Here is an 18,324-nt window from a genome sequence, read left to right as displayed (position 1 = left end):
CACTAACGTGCCCGACCCCGCCCGAGTCCTCACTGCAACGTTAGTGCCGGCTGATATAACTAGCCGGCACTAAATGTTTTTTCTTCTTTATGTTTCTTTTCTTTTCGTTTTTATACGTATGGCTATGCGTATTTCTACCGTATGTGACTGCATAGTCGTACTATTTGCATTGCACAGTATTATTAGAACAGCATATTACACTAACATTATTTATATATATATATATATATATATATATATATATATATATATATATATATATATTTGTCATGTATGGAACACTTAGGAGTTCAAAAGTACATGAGATATTACAAATTATTAAGCACATCAACTATAGTAACGTATCAACTTTCTCGTCGTCGGATCTTCTTGGGCGACGCTTAGACGGAGATCGCCATGAAATTCGCCCTTAGGATTTATGACTTCATCGAGTAGAAATCCGCATATAGCTTCTTGAATTGCCCTGATCCGAGCGATTTCAATGAGTTCTTCTTTCATCCACCAACGCTGTCACATTTTTCGATAAAAACATGAGAATAAAAAATAATGAATTAAAATAATGAGCAGATGTGATTGTGCTCACGTACATTGAATGCCTCCACTGTCATTTGCCCTTTTTCACTTGCAAAAGAGTTGATCCACTCGCATACGTAGGATCCACATAAGTTGTTTCCTTGGCCCTGTCTCCAACACTATGGACAAATGTGGGTTACGATATAGAATTTTTCTGATGTTTATTGCGAATGACATTAGTAGTGAGAGTATATTCATACCGGAAAATCAGTCACCCAATGAAGAGGCTCGATTTCACCTATGGGCAAGCCTATGTGTTTGTGGAGGTAGCGACTCCATGCAGTATTTACCACCTCGATGATATCTTGGTACTTTGATATATCTTGCCTTAACGAGTCGTACACCAAGACCTTGTGCTCCTCAATCCGAATACAAAGCAATATCCAATGAAAGCTGTGCATATACATACGCATAACCAATTAATGTTGATCATAATAGTTATTAAATAGTATTATTAATATGAAGGGATTGAAAAAAAGAGGCTAACAAAGAACGACTCACTGATGGTTGTATGGCAAGAGAATGAAGGGACACATGCTATTTTTACGCAACCCCCTGTATATAACATTGACTATGTCTCTAGAATTTTGCGCTAACGATTTCTCGTGTATAATATCGGGGTCGAAGAACCCGACGTTATGGAAGTTCTTCTTTCGGCAAATTTGAATTTTTGACCTACGGGACACAAGAAAAACGGGGATCAGTCAACACACAAGGCTAAAAATAATGAAACGAGAGACAATACTTACATGCACCATACACTCATGAGGGACTTGTGAAGGGCATCTTGATGGTATAAATCGTAAAGTGCTGCAAACTCGATATATACATCATCTCCCCCCCCCCCCCCCCCGCCAGAAATGCTCATCTTTAATCCGAGCTGGGAACATCTCTAATTCATTAGCTTTAGATTGCACGGCATACCATTTGTGTAACTCGGCCATTCTCATTGGTAGGAATGGTAGCAACTCTGGCCATATCAAAGGTTCACAAAGTACAAACTTTTTCTTGCCGCGTGCATTCTGTAGGGCCTCCCCAAGCAATTGAGCCCTTGTTAGATCAGTTTGCAATATCATCCCAGCCATGGTCAATGGATCTCTTGATTCATCGGGACATTCTTCACGCGGCACTATCAACGGAGGGATCGATTGTTTGGACTGCTCTCCGAGCTGGGAAACGGTCTTTGCATTAAGCCGCCGATTCTTGGGGTTGCTGTAGCACTTTCTGATCTGACGATCATAATCCGACTCCCTTTCTTTCTCCTTGGTGGGATCTTTAATGAAGTGTTTAATGAAGTGTGCCTTTGCAACCGGATCTATTTCCGGCTTCTTGTTCGCAGCCTCCCTCAGTAGCTTGCGCTTTAGCAAGAAGGTTTGAAACGATTCTTCTGCCTCTTCCTCTTCTGTAGCCTTCGCTTTCTTCTTTCTTTGCTGCTTATGAGATGGTTGGACCGAAGGTACCGTGTATGCCTTCTGTCGCTGACTCTGATTCTGTTGTGCGGCTGGTGATGATGCCGGAATTGGCTCGCTTTGTGCGGCTGGTGATGGCAGATCCTGTGCGGCTGGTGATGGCGGATCCATGCTGGGGTCCCGTGCAGGCGGTGGAGAAGGTGGGCCAACACTAGGATTCCTGTCATCTAGCATTGGTGATCTTTGCCTTGAGCACCGAGCGGAATCTGTGGCTGCTTGCACCAATCTTATGTCGCGCTTTGGCCACGCGATCTATGTGTGTACGGCATGTTGTAGTTCTGTTTCTTCAGGACCTATAGGGATCGGGAGGTCCATGTCTTCCAGCGTTCTTCAGTAATTCGGTCAACAAAGACTCTGGCGAATCCTTCAGGAATCGGCTGGCAATGTATTGTCCCGCCCTCTTCTTGGACTTCCACATAACTCTCAGCACAAACTTTGAGCTTTTTCCCATAAAGAACTAGAAGCTCACATTGGGTCCTAACGGTGATGTCGTCAATGGGGTCCCTCGGCCTGTCGGCACCCAAATTAGGGTGCTCTGTGGAAGCAACACTGCTACGACGCTGAGAAGGGGGGCTAACCTCCACATTGGCAGCTGGTTGGTCCGAGCGTTGCCCAACTGTTGCCTCAAGTGACATTATCCGATTTTCTAGGCTACGAATCTTCTCTGTCACTACTGCCTTGCTTCTGCATCGGCTTCGGTAGGTTTCGAGATCTCTCTTATTTCTGTTAGATCAAATTTTTTTAATTCACAAACTGATGCTTGAGGCTATCAGGTCTGTTTGTTTGCTTACTCTGTTCAAATGTAGTTCAGTAATTCAGTGGCATCTCCTTTTTTTTGGACTTGTTGAGCATTTGCAGTTATAGAAAGTGAGCCTCTGCAGTCTGCACCTTTAGCTATTATCATCTAGATCATGTCATGCTTTTGTCTTATTTTCATGCATCTTTGATGTTCTATTTCTTTTGAGAGGTTACTACTGTTGCTAGTTTAACTAGTGAGACCTTTGATGCTCTGCAACAGGCTACGGGAATGGAAAACAGCCAGTGAAATAATTGAGCAATTGGATTCCTCCCTCTCATCCATTTCTGTTGGCACACTAAACCATCTTTTGAATTTTCTTGGAACCGTGCAAGTGATTGTTTGTCTAAAAAAACAGTATAGTGATGACTGTTTTTGTATTTGCACTGAATTAAGGAATGCATATTCCTCTTATCTGTTCACTCAAATTTTAGAAAATATTTATGAGACAAGAAGCAAGAGCTTTACCTGGGATTGGGCGAAGAGGAGGCCGGCGCCGTTTCCGGTGAAGCGCAGGGCGTTGGGGCGGCGTCGGGGCGGCCCCGGGACGAGGTTGCGCCGGCGAGGCACCAGGCGGCGACGACGACGAGGCGCGCAGTGGCGCGGCCGAGGACGATGAGGTCGGGGCAGCGCGCGGGGCCGGGGCAGGGCGGCGCCGGGGCGGCGCCGGGGGACGAGCTCGCGCTGGCGCGGCGGGGGACGCGAGTGCTGCGCGGCCGGCACGGCGTGCCGGGCCGGGGAGGTCGACGACGACGCGCGGCGGCGCACGCGGGGGAGGGACGGCCGGGGACGGGGGCGGCGGCGAACGTCGATCTGAATTTTGTGAAGTGTGGGAGAGAAGGGATTTATGGGGGGAGTGCTCGGTTAGTGCCGGCTAACAATACCAGCCGGCACTAACGTGCCCTCTGTGACGTCATCTGGCCATGTTAGTGCCGGCTGGTAATTCTAGCCGGCACTAACGTTCGTACGTTAGTGCCGGCTAGAATTACCAGCCGGCACTAACCTGTCCCACCTGGCGCGAACCAAATTTTGCCCGCCCCAATTCTCTTTTACACAAAATCTTTAATATTAATAAATTTATTCGTAATAGGCTTAATAATTAGATTAACAAAACAAAAATTGATGTCTTGATTTTTTAAGTATATTGTTAATTATATCTACACAATAAATAGTAATTGAAGTAAATGAATGGATATGCTTGCATTATCAATTATGTGTAGTTTATACGGTTTATATGTATATATGCTTCTGTTATTCATAATAAATCGAAAATATTTCATTTTTATCCATGCAAAAATATTCAAAAAACTTTTCAGTAATAGCTTGTACAATGATGTAATCAATTCGCAAATTACTTGATTATTTATTTGTAATTTAATGTTTCAACGCTTCTAGTAATGCAAAATTAGTGAAAGTAAATAATATGTATACCATGCAAAAATATAATATTATCTGAAGATGATATTGTGTTCTAATTGCATGAATAGTATCGAGAATTGAGATAAATACGACACGATGTGTTACATTACATCACTTAATGAGAAAATACAATATATAATTTATATAAAACTACTACTCATTATCATTATCTACTGCAACATTGATGATCTTCTTTTTGACGAAAGTGCCTTGCGCGTGATCACGGCATAAGTAAGGCATGTCCTCTTTGGATAAGAGGATGCTGGGGTCAACGTCAACTGAGAATGGAGGAAGGTCATCAATCTGGTCATAATCTTCCGAATTGTCCGAAATATCATCAACTCCAATAACTTTCTTTTTCCTGGAAGAACTATGTGCCGTTTCGGCTCATTTCCAGCCTTGTCTGCTTCAGGCGTCTTATCCGACTTTTTCTTCGGTTTGCTCGACATATCCTTCACATAGAACACTTGTGTCACATCCTTGGCTAGAACGAATGGTTCATCTTTATATCCAATCTTTTTAAAGTCAACTATGGTCATCCCATACCGGTCCTTCGTTACGCCTCCTCCAACCACCCATTCGCAACGAAACAGAGGGACAACTATGGGTCCATATTCAAGTTCCCATATCTCATCTATGACACCATAGTAATTGTTCTTTTCTCCATTACTGTTTACTATACACATACGGACACCACTGTTTTGGTTGGTGCTTTTTTTGTCTTGAGCTCTCGTGTAAAATGTATACCCATTGATTTCGTACCCTTGGTATTGCTGGACGGTGATTGATGGTCCCCTAGCAAGCCATTGAAGTTCTTGATCAACTGTGTTTTTGCCCAATAATTTTCGTCTGAACCAGCCGTCAAAAGTTTTTATATGTTGGCGTGTAATCCAAGCAAGATTCTTCTGTGGATTTTCAGACAGTATAATATTCATGTGCTCGTCAATATATGGAGCCACCTTGGATGAATTCTGAAGAACCGTGAAGTTCGCTTGGCTGAATTCACTACAAGGGATGTTCACATTACATTTCTTTCCTAGTGTGCCTTTTCCCTTTAGTCGCCCCTCATGGTGTGACACAGGGAGCCCAATCGGATTGAGATCAGGAAGATAGTCAACACAAAACTCAATGACCTCCTCTGTTTCATAGCCCTTAGCAATGCATCCTTCTGGGCGAGAACGTTTACGCACGTACTTCTTCAATACGGCCATGAACCTCTCGAAAGGGAACATATTGTGTAGAAAAACAGGACCCAGGATAGTTATTTCTGTCACAATATGAACTAGAAGGTGTGTCATAATGTTGAAGAAGGAAGGTGGGAAGACCATCTCGAAGCTGACAAGACATTCGACAATGTCTTTCTGCAGCTTTATTAGATTATTTGGATTAATTACTTTTTGAGAAATTTCATTCATGAACGCACAAAGCTTTACAACTGCCAATCTCACATTTTCCGGTAGAACACCCCTCAGTATAACCGGAAGTAATTGTGTCATCAGGACATGGCAGTCATGGGACTTCAAATTTTGGAATTTCTTCTCTTTCACATTTATTATGCCTTGTATATTTGAGGAGTACCCAGACGGGACCTTGATACTGTTCAAGCAATCGAACATACTTTCCTTCTCCTCTTTGCTCAGATTATAGCTGGCAGGTTTTAAATAGTGGCATCCTTTGTCTCTCTTCTCGGGTTGCAAGCCTTGTCGCCCAGCTAGCTGCTGCATGTCGCGCCTTGCTTCCAAAGTGTCTTTTGACTTACCATACACTCCCAGAAAGCCTAGTAGGTTCACGCAAAGATTCTTCGACAGATGCATCACATCAATTGCGTTGCGAACTTGTAAGACTTGCCAATAAGGTAGGTTCCACAATATAGACTTCTTCTTCCACATTGGAACATGTCCCTGGTCATCCTTGGGAACAGGTTGGCTACCGGGACCCTTTCCAAATACTACCTTCACATTCTTGATCATCGAGAATACACGCTTTCCATTACGGAACAGAGGCTTAGGACGAGTTTCGGGTTCTCCTTTGAAATGCTTCCCTTCGGTTCTTAGGGGGTGATCGGTAGGAAGGAATCGGCGATGGCCCATGTATACGCACTTCTTACAGTGTTTCAAATAAATGCTATCGGTCTCATCATAACAGTGGGTGCAGGCCATGTATCCCATGTTTGACTGTCCCGAAAGTTTTGCAAGTGCAGGCCAATCATTGATGCATACAAAAAGCAAAGCTCGGAGGTTGAAGGACTCCTGTTTATACTCATCCCACACACGTACACCTTCTTCTTTCCAGAGTAGTAAGAGATCATCCATCAAGGGTTGCAGGAACACATCAATGTCGTTGCCAGGTTCTTTTGGCCCTTCTATAAGCACCGGCATCATGATGAACTTACGCTTCAGGCACAACCAAGGAGGAAGGTTGAACATACATAGGGTCACGGGCCATGTACTATGAGCGCTGCCAAACTCACCATACGGATTCATTCCATCCGCACTTAGAGCAAATCTTATATTCCTTGGGTCGTTGTCAAATTGAGGATACTCTCGGTTAAGATTTCTCCACTGGGACCCATCTGCTGGGTGTCTGATCATGTGATCCTCCTTACGGTCTTCTTTGTGCCACCGCATCAACTTAGCGTTATCCTTATTTTTGAAAAAGCGTTTCAGACGTGGTATTATAGGGAAGTACCACACCAACTTTGCGGGAACTCTCTTCTTTACCGGCTGCCCATCAACATCACCTGGATCATCTCGCCTGATCTTATACCGCAATGCGCTGCAAACAGGACAAGCTTCCAAATTCTCGTATTCGCCGCGATACAGGATGCAGTCGTTAGGACATGCGTGAATCTTTTGCACGTCCAATCCAAGAGGGCAAACCATCTTTTTAGCTTCGTATGTTGTTGACGGCAGTTCATTACCTTCAGGAAGCATGTTCTTTACAATCTTTAATAGCTCACCAAATCCCTTATCGGTGACACCATTAGTTGCCTTCCATTTCAGCATCTCCAGCGTGGTACCCAACTTCTTCTGCTCCGGTTTGCAACTAGGGAACAACGGCTTTTTGTGATCCTCCAACATCTTCTCGAATTTTAATGCCTCCTTCATAGTCTCACTGTCTTTATGTGCATCAAGCAACGCCTGACCTAGCTCGTCAGGTGGCTCCTCTTGTGCAACATTTGCTTCACCCTCGTCCATTGGTTCATCTTGAAAGCCACCTGCTTCATGAACCCATGCCCAATCTGGAAGATTGTTATCACCATCGTCATCTTCTTCATTATCTTCCATCATAACTCCAACTTCGCCGTGCTTGGTCCAAAGGGTATAGTTACTCATGAATCCATTCAAGGCCAGGTGATTCCATAGAGTATCTCTTTTTCGGAATTCCTTTTTATTTTCGCAAACACTGCATGGACAACACATTAAACCCTTTGGCGATCTATTTGCCATTGCCGCCTTGAGAAAAGAATCTAAACCCTGAATCCATGCCGAGGTGCTCCGGCTTCCGTGCATCCATTGCCGGTCCATCTGTACAAATTAAAAAAATCATGCTCATTATCCCTAAAAACAGGTTACTATGAAGTAATTCAAAAAAAATGTAAGTGTGTCATAGGCCACATATCTAGTAAATTTAAACTAAATAGCAAAATAAATTGGCACAATAACATATACACATGTCACCATAAAATAATTCAAAAAAATCATTCTAAATGTGTGATAGTCAAACTATATAGTAATCATTCTCTAAAAAGCAACAAATAAATTCTACCTTGCTCAAATTAATGAACAAATTAATAAATCATGCTCATTTTCCCTCATCCTTAAAATTCTTAAAATTTTGCATTATAAAATGTACACATGTCCCCGTGAAATAATTCAAAAAAATTACTCTAAATGTGTCATAGTCAAACTATCTAGAAAACCTTCTCTAAAAAGTAACAAATCGATTCTATTTTGCTCAAATTAATGAACAAATCGGAAAATTATGCTCATTTTTCCTCAACCTTAAAATCACTATTTTCTTTATCTAGAAAGCATGAAACAAAGAATAAACACCGTGAAAGAAGAGTGGAAGAAGCTACTAACCTTTGGTGCACTTGGATGGGTGAAATCCTCACAAATTTGGAGGGAAATGGGCAGCACCTCCCCTCTAACACGCCATGAGAGAGAGGAGGAGCTCGGCCAAATAAAATGGTCGGGCTGGGGAAGAAGGAGTGCCTGATATACAGGGCAATTTAGTGCCGGCTGGTGGTTCTAGCCGGCACTAAGTGTGGACTTTTAGTGCCGGCTAGAACTACCAGCCGGCACTAACTTGCAATTGACCAAGTTAGTGCCGGCTAGACTTTCCAGCCGGCACTAACGTGTCTTATGACCGTTGTGGCATGCGAGCGGACCGTTGGGGGATGGCACGTTAGTGCCGGCTGGTGTTGCTAGCCGGCACTAACGTGCCCGCCTTGTACTGTACAGGCACGTTAGTGCCGGCTCCTATTGGACCGGCACTAACGTGCTGGTACCAATATGACATTCTCCAGCAGTGTGATGAAAGGTCTTTGTATTCCCCCAAGAGCACCATCAAAGAAAGAATGAGCTTAACATTGGCTATATTAGCTTATAGGCTTGAGATGTGCTTTTGCCAAGCTTTTAAGACTCTTCTTAGATTTTTTTAGTTTAGCTATCAAATTTTTTGTTGCATCTATCTGAAAAGTAGGCAAAGACCAGCCATGATTGACCACTTCTAAAAAAATGTTCATGTTCCATCCAATAATTTTCAAAGTGAAAATTGATGCCTTTGGGTATATCTGTGGCAATTTCAATGATGCATGGTGTATGATCTCGCACTTTAGAAACCAGAGTAAAAGTTGTAGTGTTAGGATAACTGATTGTCCAAGAGGAAGAAGTGAAGAACCAATCTTCCAGCAAAGGAGGATGTTGTTTGTCCAAGTAAAGTTTTTTCCCAAACAAGGGAATTTCCACAAGCCCAGGGACTGAGTGGGTGTTGTTATTGTCTGTAGTTAGTGCTCATGCAGTGTGGAAAGATTTTATGTGGATCTCGGAGTTGGAGGATGTACCGAGCATGACCTTATTACAGGAATCTGATTCTAGCACTGTGAGAAATCTAATAACTGGATCACGCTGCAAATACTTTACAAATCCAACAGCAAAACGATCTCTCCTCTATTAGAAATTTGAAATACCCAAAAGCTACACCAAGAGAGCTCTTGATTTAGGATACATCGAGAGCCATCATGTTGTTTCTACAAAGAGAGGAAAGTAATAAAATGAGGAATAAAAAGGTTCCGACTACGATGGTGCTTCGGTGGCATTATGGTTCAGAGTTTAGGGGGTTTTAGATTACATAAGTGCTCCAGGATCTAGAAGGAGCTTCGGGACGCAGCTGGCCGGTAGTGAGGTGAGGCGGCGATGGCGCTGCCAGCAGGGGAGGCAGAAGAGAACCGGTGGGCAGTATCGGAGCTGGGTACTTAGCGGAGATGAAGAAGATGATGATAATAAAGGTGTGACAGAACCGCCAAGTTAAACGGTTTAATTAAACATAATGGCCATCATTTGAACACATCAGGCACATTAGTTTAATTAAGTGTAACCAGACAGCCTGTTTTCAACCCACAGGCCGATCGAAACACACCAGAAGTCTCGCACGACGGCGAGCGCAGACGGTACCAGCATACTACAATTTCACAAAAATAGATAATAACATAAATATTTACAAAACAACTTTAAATTTAGAATTTACATAAAATAAATGACAGCAGCAGAAGAGAATATGACCTGAGAGAAGTAAATTTGATTGAGAACCAATAAAACAACACGATAACTATGAACACGTGAGGACGTCACATCGAGCCCACTGATGCGAATCCTGATTAGCTTCTATACCTGAAATAGGGTAAACAACAAACCCTGAGTATACTAATACTCAGCAAGACTTACCCGACCAGTGGATATAACTTAGCCCACATATCTAGACATGCAAGACATTTGGCTGGTGGTTTATTTTGCAGAAAAAGCAACAAAAGTAATTCCTTACTTTCATTATTTTAGCTCTAGGTTCTATATAAATTAACTCTCATCTAATATTTGCATAGACCTACTATAACAATCATGGTGATGCAAGCAAAATAATTCAATGAGATCAATATTTTATATAAACATACCTAACTCACATTCTACATTTTTGCTACGGTGTGACAAAGAGACCAAGGCCCTCATAACCGCGAGACACGGCGAATCGATCCGATTTAACCTTGCAAGGTGGACCTAACCAACACGGCACGTATTAGCCCCGTCGGACCATACGGACCAACCATTCCCCTCCCTGCCTCGAACTACAGGAACCAGCCCAACGACATATGGTCAGCCAAGCTCAACGTGAGACCACCAAAAGTAAATATATGCATCCCAATTCTCCGCGACTACTCGACTCGCCCCATGAGTTGGGTGCGGGTTCCTGTACTTTCGAAGCAAAGCAGTACTCGGCTTACCGGTTTCGACTACCTCCTACTTCCGACATGCGGTTAGTACAATTCAATCCCCGATCAGCACTGCCACAACGACCGGTCCTTGATCGACACAGGCGGGGCTAAGACAACCAGGAATCCTGTCCTGCTGCCATACCTAAACATCATTATTCCCCGCCCGGTCTCACAATTCCATATCACTTTCAATAACTCAGATACTGTAACATAACTATACATATAACTTATATCTCGCGAGTAACTGGAAATTACTCGTCTTCTAAACATCCTATATCTCGCGAGTGACAAGCAGTCACTCGACTTCTATCGATACTTATTAAGCATAGCGTTTCTATCGTCCTCTACATACTAGTATAACTCGAGGAGACCTAGGGATCATGCAACTAGGGTTTCAAATAATTCCTGAACCTAATGCACAAGTAATAGAAACATAATATAGGTGTCATAGTTTGAAATAAACGGATGTGCACCGGGGCTTGCCTGGGATGAACACTGAGTCAGTGTTAGTTAGATGATACTCGCTTGGCGAGCACCTGCCTTCGGTCATGCACATCGGAATCCATCCATCCATCTTCTAGATGGGTCCACCATTCACCGTCTTCTGGCTCGGCTTCAATGTCACATCCCTCACGAGGTTCATCTATCGTACCTAAATGAAATACAACAATGCATATGTATGAATGCACAGTTCTGAGTTGCTCAACAATATAGATGCTATTATTTTTCCTTCACGATAAAGTTGTAGTCTAACAAGTAGCAAGCACAAAAGAAGTTCACTAACTGCACAAACAAGCAGTAGTTGACTCCTATAACATGCAGGTCATGGCTTATTAATAATTAAATAACTCAGTACATAAACAACAAAAATTTCAGCAAAAATTATTCTAAACAGAAGGTACAAAGAGCAATATACTATGTAAAAATCATGTCATTTATTGCAACCATTTAATCCGAACAATTCATTCATTCAGACAACTCCTAGAGCAAGATTGAATTATACAGGTTAGACCAGAGCAAAACAGATGCTGAAAATTTAACAGGAGGTCTAAACGGGGATGAATTAGATACTGTGAATTTTTCATGATTTTATCTACACAAAATTAATTCTGAGAAAATAAACAAAACAGACATCAATCTAACAAGATTCATTTTTAACTTCTGTTCTAGTCATGAACTGGTGCTCAAACTTCATGGACAAGCTAATCTATTCAAAAAGAAGACTCAGAATTATTTTCATGATTTAAAAACAACATAAATTATTTCTCATAATTAAAGTCTACTAAACAAGGATTAAATAAAATAAATAGATACACAAATCTATAATTAACGAAATTTGGACAGTGGTGTTAATTTAGTATTGTAAATACACAGAAAAAGTTTCATACATATATCTAAATCAAAACATCCAGAAATAAAAGAATATATTACTCTACTAGATCTAGCCAAGACTAGGGTTTCATCTAGTTAAAAGTATTAACTGGTGCTCAAATTTTTACACAAAGTTAAGCATGGCATGAAATAGCTACCCACCAAAAATAACCCATAGATAGTGAGTATAACTCCTAGAATAATTATAACCTATGTAATCTAATCTTTTTCCTAGATTAAAATACAGACAGAAAATAAATATGTGCATGTAATGAAAGTTGTAGATCTTGTTGCAAGGATTCCAGAACATTTGGATTTGCATTTTTCTAATTTTTCTACGATTTTATATGGAATTTACAAGTTTGCTGTTTTTGAAAACAAAAGAAAAAGGAAAGGAAATCTTGCATCTGGACCCCTGGACTTCTATTTCTTCTCACTGGAGGTCCTTGGCGGGGTTGGGAAACAGAGGAGGGGCGGTTGGCCGGATTCCGGCGCCTAGGGCCGACGGAGGCGAGGGGGATCAAGGGGATGAGCAAGAGGAGGATGAGAGGAACCTAGGGGTGTCCTCGGTTGGAGCTAGGATGGCCGGAGTGGGCGGCTCCGCGGAGAGCAGCGGCCGGCGGCGGCGGTTGGCGGCGGCGGCGGCAGTCTGGTGGCCGTGGGCGACTGTGAACGGGTCGAGGAGCACCAGTGGGAGGCAAGGAAGCTAGCTGCGGGTGATGTTGGGCACGAGGAAGGCCGGAGGGGTGAGCTCCGCGGCGACCTAGGGGCGGCGGCGCTAATGGCGGGCAGCAGGCGGCTCTGGACACCGCGGGAAGCTCGGCTCGGCGCTTGGAGCAGAGAAGGAAAGGATGAGGACATCACGGCGCTTGCGGGAAGGGTCTAGGCGAGTCAAGGGCGAGGGTAGGGGCGAGCGCAGTCGGCCGACTCGGCACGGCTTCGTCGTGGCGGCTAGGTGTCGAACCTCGGCGTGCGCGCAAGTGGGCAGCGACACGTGGCGATGTCGAGAAGGTTCAGGGAGGCACCAGGGCGTGGAGAGGGCTGGGGCGCGGCGAGGGCGCGGCACACGGCCGGCGGCCTCGGCGTCGAGCGCCAAAACAGGGGAGGGAGAGAGAAATGAGAGAGTAGAGAGAAGAGAGAGAGAATGACGTGTGGGGGCCACGTGTAAGGTTTGAATTTAGCTAAACTTCATTCAAACTTTGGTGAATTCGTATTTCCATTTGAATTCCAAATTTTGGATTGTTACAAAAGGCGGCAGCGTAGTTCCTGTCGAACATAGGGGTGGGGTGGGTGGGTGGAGGGTGATTCTCGTCGGCATCAGAGACTATGCCAGCGAGGCTGACGGTGGGGGCGAAGGCAGAGCGGGATCAGGCGGAGGGTTAGGCTTGTGATTTTTTTTTTCACGCCCCATGTCATGAGTGAATAAAGGCAGTCACAATATTGTAAGAAGATAACCTTAAGAGTGTAAAATAATCTTGAGATGAGCAATATACATTGTGGAGATGCACAACTTTAAACGCACCGCAAGCTATAAAAAAATATTTTTTTCTCTCCTCTTTCTTGGTAATCCCCTCTGATATGGTCCCAAGATATGATCCTACTGATCCGTAAGAAGCATTGCCCTTGCCCAGCATGGCTAATAGTTGCGCCGATCGTCGGTTGGGATGCATATCTGGTGGTGGGTCTTGCTGGCTCATCTAATAGCAGCAAACGCTCTAAGTAGAGAGGCTTTGACGACGGGGATGAGGGGCTCCTCTCGATGAACCGCCCATCCACCATCGGAAAAAGTCTACTTAACCCCCCAATTATTGATGGTGGACTATTTTACCCCACCAAACTATAAAATCGGATATTCTACCCTCCCTAAACTTTCCAAAACCGGTCAAATAACCCCCTCAAGTGATTCCGAACGGTGATTTTGCTACAGTAGCACGGTTTTATTTTTTATTTTCTTTTATTTATTTCCTCTGAATCTTTAAAAATTATAGTAAATCGTAAAAAAATAGAAAATAGAAAATCTAATTTTGTTGGAATCGATCCACAATATTTTGCCAACCATAAAATTTTCACCACAATTGGACCATAGAAGCTGCAGTTATGAACTGTTTCAATTAATTATAGAAAAGCATAGATCTAAATCTACGACAAAAAATTTGTTATAAAGAATATCATATTATATATTCACTCTGTAGATCTACTTATGTGGAGTCAAAAAAATTAAATTTTCTATTTTATGATTTTCTGCGATTTACTATGATTTTTTGAAGATTCAGAAGAAATAAATAAAAAAACAAAATTGTGCTATTGTAGCAAAAGCAATGTCCAAAACCATTTGAGGGGGTTATTTGAACGGTTTTAGAAAGTTCAGAGTATAGATTATTTGGTTTTATAATTTGAGGGGTGAAATTGTCCACCATGAATATTGGGAGGTTAAGCAGACTTTTTCGAACACCATCTAGCCGGTCATTCCTGCGGTATTTTCACGCACTCGATCTGGTCCGTCATGTTTGATCGAACGGCGCCTTATGCCGCCTGTCTCCACAAAAGGCCAAACCCTTGACCCTCCCGAACGCCTGGTCCTCCGCCTCCCGCCGCCGCCGCCGCCTCCAGAGCGGAGCATGCCGGGCGCCTTCCACTCCCTCCTTCTACCCCTCCAACGGAAGCGCAAAACCAAGCGCCGCCGCCGCCGCCGCCCCAGCTACTCAAAGGGGGGCACCAAACCCAAGAACCACCTCGGCGCCGGCGGAGACCCGTCCTTCAACCTGAAAGCCTCCGCGTCCACCTCCCCCCGGGACATCGGCTGCCTCGTGCAGCCGCTCGGCAACCTCCTCCTCTCCGCCTCCCCGGGCGCCAACCTCCGGGACGCGGGGCTCGGCGCGCTCCGCCCGCTCCCGGACGACCTGCTCCTCGACGTCCTGGGCCTCCTCCCGGCGCGCGCCCTCGCCGCGCTCTCGGTCGCGTCCAAGGCGTTCTACGTCGTCGCCGCGCACGACCCGCTCTGGCGCGCCCTCGTCCTCGACGAGCTCGGCGGCGCGTTCGACTTCGCCGGGTCCTGGCGCGCCACCTACATCGCCGCGGCCTGCGGCGGCCGGCCCCACCTCATCCCCCCGCGCGCGCTCAAGATCAGGGGCTTCTACTCCGACTACCTCTTCCAGAGCTGGCTCTGCGCCAACATGGAGATGCGGCACGAGTGGCTCGCCCGGGACACCATCGAGCGCCGCCGCGGCGTGTCCGTCGAGCAGTTCATCGCCGAGGTCGAGGAGCCCAACAGGCCGGTGCTGCTGGAGGGGTGCATTGATGGCTGGCCAGCGTTGCAGAAATGGAGCAGGGAGTACCTGCTGGAGGTCTCGGCGGGTAAGGAGTTTGCGGTTGGGCCGGTGAGCATGACACTGGATAGGTACTTCAGGTATGCAGACAATGTGCAGGAGGAGAGGCCATTGTACCTCTTTGATGCGAAGTTTGCCGAGAAGGTGCTGGAGATGGGGAGGGATTATGAGGTGCCAGTGTACTTCAGGGAGGACCTGTTTAGTGTTCTTGGGGAAGAGAGGCCGGATTACAGATGGGTTATCATTGGACCGGTAGGGTCGGGTTCATCGTTCCATGTGGATCCTAACTCGACATCGGCATGGAATGCTATCATAAAGGGGGCCAAGAAGTGGGTGATGTTCCCACCAGAGGTTGTGCCGCCCGGTGTCCACCCTAGCGCGGATGGAGCAGAGGTCACTAGCCCTGTTTCTATCATGGAGTGGTTCATGAATTTCTATGGAGCTTGCAAGACCTGGGAGAAGAGGCCAATCGAGTGCATATGCCGAGCTGGGGAGGTTGTTTTTGTGCCTAATGGGTGGTGGCATTTGGTGATCAATCTTGAGCAGGTTAGATTTCACATTGCAAACCATTTCATTGTTTTTCTATAATAATGTCATACATTTCCGTTCACTTACATTAAACAATCACCCTGAAGAATTCCGATTTTCTAATTTAGATGGATAGTTGTACTCTTTTATATTAATGCTTTTTTGTCATGCTGTTTCACAAACTATGCTTGCACAGTCAGAACTAGGAGGGATTTCAATACTCACTACAAATCCATTTGACACCAGTGTTCTATGCTAAAACATATTTTTGCTCATAATAGTTATATTTATCTCGCCGTAGCCTTGCAATTGCAAACCATAGGCCCCCGTGTCAGAGTTGTGCCCAGATCAGGAAAATGTTTGTTTTAACACGAGAAGGGTCATGTTGTCAATATATGAATGAATGACAATTGGATTTAGGATCCAGCATGCCTGAATTCCCTGCTTTCTTATTGACACTATACTTAGTCATTATTGAATTAGTCTTTAGGATTCTGACTAGAAAAAGAGGGGTGATGAAGCCAAGTTCTTTGTCTGTGAGTTCAATCTGGATATTTGCATTTCATCTAAGGTTGTCCGTACTAGCTGTGGTGTGCAATTTCCTTTTCAGTGAACTTAATGATATCTACCCATCTGTTGTTATTTATTCTAATCATTCAGAAGTACATATGGGTTTTTGCCCAGAATTTCTGCATTGAGCAGAGAATGCTCAACTAATTTGAAATTACTACATGGACGTTTTTCTCAGCATTGTGCAACTTATCCGAGAAATTTTGGTTTATTTGCTCAAAATATTTAGCTTGTAAATGATGTGTGCCATTCTTTTCCTTCAAAAAAAAAACAGGAGGAATATGTTGAACGTTCTTGAATTTCTCAAGAAGCCCAATGCCAGTGAGCTTGTCTCAGGGACCAAGGACAGAGTGAATCTGCACGACAAATTCCGTGGTGCCATTGAGGCAGCTCACCCTGGGATGATCAAGCAGCTTGAGTTTGAGGCGCAGCAGAAGGCCGCTGCTCGGAAGAAGAAAGCATCGTTCTGGGATTCTGCTGTTGATGCCAAGAGTGGAGGATTCAAATTCTCTTTCTGAATTTCACAACAGCTGGGACTGTGGTCCTCATGTTTGAGTGGATCTGTTTTTATTGGTTAGAGTTCAACAATTTTTTCAGTCCAATTTTCCTTGAGCAGTCACTTCCCAGGATACAAGGGAACCTTAGTGGACAAGGTTCCTGAGCCCGAAACAGCACTCACAGGGGACCTGGATAACTGAATATCTGATTAAAATTTGTACCATGAGCTTCCATATTGATGTCGTCCAAGTTTTTGGAAGAACTCAGTGCAAGAACGATGCATTGCTCTTGTGCCATGTAACTTTTACCCTTAATTGAGATCCGGTTCTTGAAGAATTTATTCTATAACATTTACATTGTTTGTCATACCATCGTTATGTTTTAAGTTGCTACTTTCCGCATACCCATCTAGATTTGTCCTAAATCATTTTTTTAATTCTTGACCACCAATACAAAAGAAAATTATATAGATTATTAACAACATAAACGGTGAAAGTACCCAAAAAAAATGTGTGCTTTATTCGATGCATATCTTCCTGTATTCTTGAACATTGTGATACGGGCTGATGAATGAGTCACTTTCTACAAAGTGTGAAGCTGGCACATTAAAATTGCCCATTTTATTCATCTTTCCCATAATAATGAAACCATATAAATTATTACTCAGCTTTTCCTAAAAGTGAAAAGCCCCGTAAATAGATGCTTTAAGCCTGACTAGCAGAATGCCCGGATCCTTGTGGTGGGATCTGTCCATCGGGGTTGGACTCCACTGGATATGGGTGTTTGTATTTTCCTGGCACTATTGTTTCAGTGGTAGATGATGTCTTCGTGAAAAGCCTATGGTGACTTCATCAATCTCGAGAATCTGACGGCTCAGTCTCTCAAATGTGTTCATAGGTGCACAGTTGTGTGCGAGTATTTATACGGGTGAGTATGCTTGCGTGTACGAGAGTTTCTGCATCTGCATTGTATTTCGCAAAAAAATGAATGCCCATGAGTTGCTATAGCTAAATATTAATAGTAATATTTTCTTTTGAAACTCATAGAGGTTTTTTTATTTTTCCTATCGCATACCATTGCACTTAATGGATATCTAAATATTTTCCTTGAAAACTCATATAATTTAAGTTATTATATATTTCTTACTAATCAAGTATTCATTACAGCTATACTTTTTTATTATATTACCTGGAGAATTACTAGAGAAAAAAATAGTTACAATGACATTCTACAGTTCTATTCTCAGATCCGAGATGACAAGGAGCTCGTTTCACGCACTTCATT

General features: G+C 43.8%; 1 protein-coding gene across 1 annotated transcript; it reads left to right on the top strand.

Moving 5' to 3' along the window:
* Positions 1 to 14,678: 14,678 nt before the first annotated feature.
* Positions 14,679 to 17,408, top strand: LOC120685954 (F-box protein At5g06550-like). The gene is made up of 2 exons (XM_039968103.1): positions 14,679 to 15,990; positions 16,817 to 17,408. The coding sequence occupies exons 1-2, from the start codon at positions 14,737 to 14,739 to the stop codon at positions 16,838 to 16,840; spliced, it is 1,278 nt and encodes a 425-aa protein (XP_039824037.1). The 5' UTR covers positions 14,679 to 14,736; the 3' UTR covers positions 16,841 to 17,408.
* Positions 17,409 to 18,324: the final 916 nt, after the last annotated feature.

The sequence above is a fragment of the Panicum virgatum genome, chromosome 8N, assembly GCF_016808335.1.
Source record: "Panicum virgatum strain AP13 chromosome 8N, P.virgatum_v5, whole genome shotgun sequence".
NCBI classification, from domain to species: domain Eukaryota; kingdom Viridiplantae; phylum Streptophyta; class Magnoliopsida; order Poales; family Poaceae; genus Panicum; species Panicum virgatum.
The sequence above is the reverse complement of the archived record's forward strand: the minus strand, read 5'-3'. Positions and strand labels throughout refer to the sequence as shown.

Bases quoted from the DNA above. Each gene is read 5' to 3' on its own strand.
- LOC120685954 (XM_039968103.1), top strand. From the start codon at position 14,737: ATGCCGGGCGCCTTCCACTCCCTCCTTCTACCCCTCCAACGGAAGCGC. The intron at 15,991-16,816 runs GTTAGATTTCAC...AAAAAAAAACAG, and splicing joins TGGTGATCAATCTTGAGCAG to GAGGAATATGTTGAACGTTC.